Here is a 5,933-nt window from a genome sequence, read left to right as displayed (position 1 = left end):
TCCTAACTTGTGCTCCAAAGGGTGATGGGAGTCAAACTGCAAATACTCTTGTGTGAAAAGAAACCGTCCATCATTAAACAGGGGTGGAGCCTCCGGGTTCAACTGTCCCCCTCTTACAATGCTGTGATTGCTAGTATCACTCAGCCCTCTGTGAACAGTAAACAGCCATCAGTGTGCTAATGATCCATTGTTAGGCTGATGGTCCTTCTTGACCATGTGAGCAGCTGGTTTTGGTTGTCAGCAGCAAACTGGTTGATCCACTCTGAGAAGGTTCTATTTAAGAGACTGAGCTGAAAACAGCTCCTCAGACTGAAGAAGTCTCTCGGATGAGAGACGAAACGTTTCTACATTTTTTTGTTGTTTTGCTTTGTTTTGTTTTTTTTAATGTCCAGAGGACCAGATTTAACTTTTTTTAGATTTTTCTACCTGGATTATTGAGCATGCATCAGGATAAATAAAAAGTAAGACACGTTCTCCATCACGTCATGAATCAGAGAACAAGCAGCAGCTTCAGCTCCAGAGAGACTGACGTTACGTTTTCTCTCTTGAAACAGAACAAATGTAGAATATTGTAGAGACTCACCTGCAACACATGAAGAGTTGGATCAGCTGTTCAGCTCCTTCCTCCTCCTCGTGACTCCGACATGTTTACGTTCATCTCCGTGGTTCTCCCGTGTCGTCACTTTTCAAAGCTGCATGTTGCTCAGTTTTTATCTTTGTGAAGAGCTCCCACACTTTGGAGGACTTGTGTCGAACAGTTTTCGGTCATTTGTAAAATTAATTTAATTTCCTTTGAAAACACCGACTCTGCTCTGCTTCCTCCTCCCCCCTCGCTCTGTTCAGCTCACGCTGCAGAGTTGTTGTTTTTTACTTTATTCAGTCAGTCAGCATCGACAATGAACTGCAGCTGAACTAAACGGCTCCGCAGCGCCGTGACTGATGTTTAATCGCGCGACACAACAAATCGATAATGAAATTTGTTGCCAACACTTTTAATAATCGGTTTTTATCAATTTTATCGATTCGTTGTTGCAGCCCTAAAAATACATACATTTCTAGTGTAGTTGAAAATTAAATGGGTGACTGTTATATAAAAATATCCTCTATTCATTTTACTCAAAGAAGCCACACTCGATGACGAGAAGATTTTTGACCAGTTTTACTTTTTTAAATGTATTTATTCATTCAACCTGTGTTTAGACAGGTTAATCCCATGGCACTTGCAAGGACAGTGTTTCACAACAGGTTACACAGAACGCATGGACTTGGAGACTATGAGAATGTGCCACGGACAGTGTGCTAGGCTTGTTTTCATATGCTTATCAGCTCCCAGACAGACTGGTGTCCTTGGACTGCCAGCTGCACATGCAGGATCAAATCATCTGCTCTCTCTGAGAGAGAAATAACTCTCAGCTAACTCAAACACATGGCTCATGGGCACTGAACATTCTCAGCCATAGTAGTAAAAACATCCATACACCTTGACCAAAATTCCCTGACAATGGTAGCTTTAGCTCTCTAGAATATAGAAAGTTTCATTAAAGTTTTCAAATGTCCATGATAGTCATTGACTGAACAAAACATTTACTTTGCATCATTATATGCACATGCTCAAACATTCTGAGAGATGTTTGACCCTGTGACTCACACAAGGAGCCCAACAAGCTCCTGATAACATTTCTAGGCTTTTTATTTATTTATTTGAAAGCCCTGCCCATTTTAGCGCTTCGTATTGGGACATTTGTTGACGTTCATTTCAGCCAAAGCGCGAGAGGCCGATAGTTCCTTCTTTTGGTCCAACGTTGTGAGAAAACTAAAACTGCGTGAAGGACAACCAGCAGAAATGGAAAGCCTGAAGAAGATGGTCTTAAAAAGATGTCAATGATTACATAGAGTGGTTATGAATAGTTTTTAAGACTTTTTCATTGCTTAAACTAAACAGGAAACGTCTGCTTCTCAGAAACCTGTGCTAAAAAGATCTGTTTGACCTGGAGACTAACCGTTTCAGACTTCTGCTGACCGTTTACACAGCTGACGCTCGTTTTCAGGACAGAAACCGATCGTAAGAACTGCTTTAGAATGAATCAGCGTTGTTGATGGGGTTCTAACCAGTCCCCACATAATTCAGGCTGATGATGTGTTTAGGTCACTGGATTTATTTTTGGACCGTCAAGAGAAAGAGAGATTCTTCTTCCCCCTACACTAGACTTATTGCACCCGCTACATGAGCCCACCCCACTCCACTTTTAGCCCATGCTCCGATGAGGGGAGCGAGGCCTCGTGGTTGGTTGGACGCTTCTATCCTGTTGCTGTCTGTTTAAATGTTGCTTCACATTCCCACCCTGCAGTCACTCCGTCACTCGATTGCGTTCGATTGAGCAGCTGCTCCGTCAGTCAAAGTGGAGAAAGTGGACACTCAGAGAATCAGATCAAACCAGCAGGAGAATTATTTTATAGGTGGAGGTGCCGGATTGACCTGCTACCGATGCCAAAATGACTCATGACTAGTAAGTTTTCTTTTTTCAACTCATTGTGAATCAATTGAGATGTAGGAGTCAAAATTAACACCAGTTTACTACTTAACAACAAACTTTATTGTTTAAACGTCACCCCCCCAGTATTAAAATGTCTAGAGTTAAAATGTCTAAAGACATGCTCTGATGGGTCCAAGGAGGAGGATTTCTGTTTAGCAGACGTTCACTTTTTCTGATTATTCTTTTACCTTTCTGGACCATTGCTCGTCTCCTCAGCCTCTCTGCTCTGTGATGAAATATAAAGCACTTCTGCTTTTAGTGCCTTCCACCTCTTCATTCATTATTCTGGACCTCGGTCTAAAAACAACCCTTTTCATGGACGAGAAGCTTTTACATTTATAGAACTGCCATGCGGCGTCCAGTCAGATGTGCTTTCCAGCTTAGTTACAATTTACAATTCATCTGTCTTTCAGGTGATGGGGCACTTTTCTCCTTCACTACTTCTGTAGTGGCTTTTTAAATTTCTGAATGAACTTGTGAAACATAAAAAAGATTCACTTAATGAAAAAAAGTTCTTTGCAGGCTTGCTCTTTTTGTCTTTTTCATGAAGAGACACGGTGATGGTATTTTTGGGGGAATTATAGTTTCCTTCTGTTAGTGCAAACATCTAGTAGAAAAAGATTTTTATACCAATTCAATTCAGTTCAATTCAGTTTATTTATATTAGGGATGGGGCCGATCCAGTATCAGTATGGGCCTCCGATACCAGCAAAATTTACGTATCGGATTTTTCCGATCCAACCCGCATTGATTTCCGATCCATGATGCACGTTGGCTTCAAACTATGGAATGGATTTCCTGAACGGAGGCATGTCTCATGAACCCAGAGTAATAAGACCCGCCTCACATTCAGGAAATCCAGTTCATAGTTTGCAGCCAGCTACAACGTGAGGACTGTTAGCAGCACTGTGGCTAACAGCTAACAAACTTTTCATCTAAACATGTCGCTGTGTGGAAGTATTTTACACTAGAAACACCACAAAACAAGACAGCAACGTGCACTGTCTGCAGAGCCACAGCGCCACATTAAACCACATTAAAGTTAAGCCTCCAGTATACTGCCGCGTATGTCCGTTCACGCATACGTACGCCTGTACGGTACGCAGAGGGTTCGGACATGATACTCCAGCGTACACCCCGAGCAGCTGCAGAGCAGCTTCACAGACGAGGGGCGTTTACCTTCGGGACAAATTGAGGTCGCCGATTGGTCATTTGCTGACACGCCTACTGGATTGATTGACAGGTTGGAAAAAAGAAAAAAAAAGCGAGCGCTGACAGCCTCCGCCACAGCAGTGTTCTGTGTTTATATGTTGTTAATAAAAAGATCTTAAAAAAAAAAAATATGTAACAGAGAGCTGGCTCTACAGCCCACACATCAGACCAGCCCACCAGGAAACCTCCAGACCCTCCCGCAGCCACGCTGGACCTGAGTTTTATTCGCTCGTGACAAATTCCTCCATTTCTCACCATTTCAGTCATGGCATCAACGGAGGAGGAAGAGATCACTGCCTCTTGGCAAAAGAACAAAAGAAAAGGCCAGATCAGGGATGAAGAAGGGGAATTTAATACATTGGTGTCGCATACAAAACAGTCCCTCGCTGGGCAGTTTATTGTGCGACACCGCGTACGCGTATGCGGTTGTAAAAATTTGAGCTTTGCACGGAGGTTACGCTGGGGGGTACACGCGTACCTCCGCATACGTATGTGCGTACCTCTGTGTATGGATGTACGCGGCAGTATACTGGGGGCTTTAGTTTTACGATGGACATTCGAGCTCAACCATTCAGCCACGCTCAGTCTGCCCGTCTCTGAAGAGGGGCAGACTGAGAGCCTCTGACCGAAATCAGACTGCCTTCTCTGGACTGAACAAAAATAACAGACCACTGAAGCCACGGAGCTCGAATGTTTACCGTGAAGTTGTTAAACTTTATCATAATTAATGACCAACCACATGAAGAGAACGAAGGTTCTATTTCGTATAGGCTTTGCCCTTTAAGGCTGTCGCTGATGGGTTTATCCCGATATGCGAAGCATTGCACTGAAAAATTTAGTCCATGCCCACCTGCTGTGTGGGCCCCACCCGGTCCGTATAAATTACGTTAAGAGCGGGTAATCGGCTCCCATTTTTCTTCAGCGAGCTAATAGCACTGTCAGAAGAACGAACAAAGAAAGTTGTGTAGATGACCAACCTTTGTTAAGAATGCTTGGCCCGTCACGTCGACCTCCGGTCGTCTCGGTGAGCTCTCCTCCCCGAGGAGAAGCTAATGAGCAGTCTTGTTTCAAGGTAAGTGCCGAGGAGTATTTCTCAGTGACAGGTCGCTACACGCTGGACAACACCATCTTGTAATTTTCTTCTTATCGCCGACCCTCGGAGCGAATCGGATAGTTCCTCTGGGACAGGTGGCGTCAGCTGCAGCCCCGCTGCTCATTCCCTCCTGGAGAGCGTAGTGTCGGTGGAGGGGGGCTGAGCGAATGCTCACCTCATCCCACCTCGTTTCGCATCGGCGATCACACCGCTCCCGGCCGATGGCGCCCTCTGGGGTTGCCCAGCATAACCCAGGAGCGGCTGACATGAAGGGACCCTTTTTTTACGTCCCGCGCCTTATCTGCCATATCGGATGATCCGGCGGGAAGGTTTTTTCTGGGCTCCACCCTGGCTCACCGTCCTGATCCCATCTGGCCTTGGTTCCCAACAGGACGTCCTACGAGACGAGGCCACAGCCGGTTTCCTGGTAGATTGGGGGGCCGGTTTCCACAGTCCGCGCCCATCACCAGAGCAGAGGGGTTTCACCGAGTGGAAATTCCCTCAGCCGAGCCTGACGGAGACTTTTCTCAGAGCAGGATGTCCAGGGTGGACCAGCGTCCCACGCCTCCGGTTATCGTAACCCAGACGGTGACACCGCTATCCAACCGAGCTCACCACCATGCGTTTCAGACGGCCACAGTGAACAACACATTACGCTGTTGGCGTACACATTCAGAGGCGGGAGGAGACGTACGCTCTGTCTGCAGGGCAGCTGACGTCATCCCCAACCGGTGCGTCTCTTTGCCGTCTGCCGGCCCGCATCGCAGCCGGAGGACGGAGTTTTCAGCGTTTCCCTGAGATCGCCAACAGATGGCGCTCTAGGACAACAAAGGCCCCCTCCCTTTCGGTTACAAATCTCGTTTAAAAACTCATTACTATTCAGTAGCTTTCAACACCAGATCATATTTGTTTTGATCCTGTATGCTCCACACTGGTTAGTTGTCATTATCTGCATCGTTTTTATGTCTATATTCTGATTTATCTCATTTTGTATATTGCTTTGTGTGTTACCTGTTGTTCTGTCTGTACAGCACTTTGGTTGGACTTGTAGCTGTTTTAAGTGCTCTATAAATAAAATGGTATGGTATGGTGTG

The 5,933-nt window shown here is 45.5% G+C and overlaps 1 protein-coding gene across 3 annotated transcripts in view; it reads left to right on the top strand.

Annotated features, from left to right (window-relative positions):
* Nucleotides 1–5,933, top strand: part of enah (ENAH actin regulator) — a 280,348-nt gene that overhangs the window by 86,067 nt on the left and 188,348 nt on the right. For 2 of the 3 annotated variants that reach the window (XM_037685699.1, XM_037685696.1), the window contains exon 1: nt 2,351–2,507. The exons of the other annotated variant lie outside the window; for it this stretch is intronic. In XM_037685699.1, coding sequence (XP_037541627.1) covers nt 2,494–2,507 — 14 coding nt within the window. In that variant the 5' untranslated portion in view covers nt 2,351–2,493. Of the gene's footprint in view, nt 1–2,350; nt 2,508–5,933 lie in introns of those variants that run through there. 3 annotated transcript variants of the gene reach the window in all.

Source organism: Nematolebias whitei, chromosome 12 (genome assembly GCF_014905685.2).
Source record: "Nematolebias whitei isolate Nwh7 chromosome 12, NemWhi1, whole genome shotgun sequence".
Lineage (NCBI taxonomy): Eukaryota > Metazoa > Chordata > Actinopteri > Cyprinodontiformes > Rivulidae > Nematolebias > Nematolebias whitei.
The sequence above is the reverse complement of the archived record's forward strand: the minus strand, read 5'-3'. Positions and strand labels throughout refer to the sequence as shown.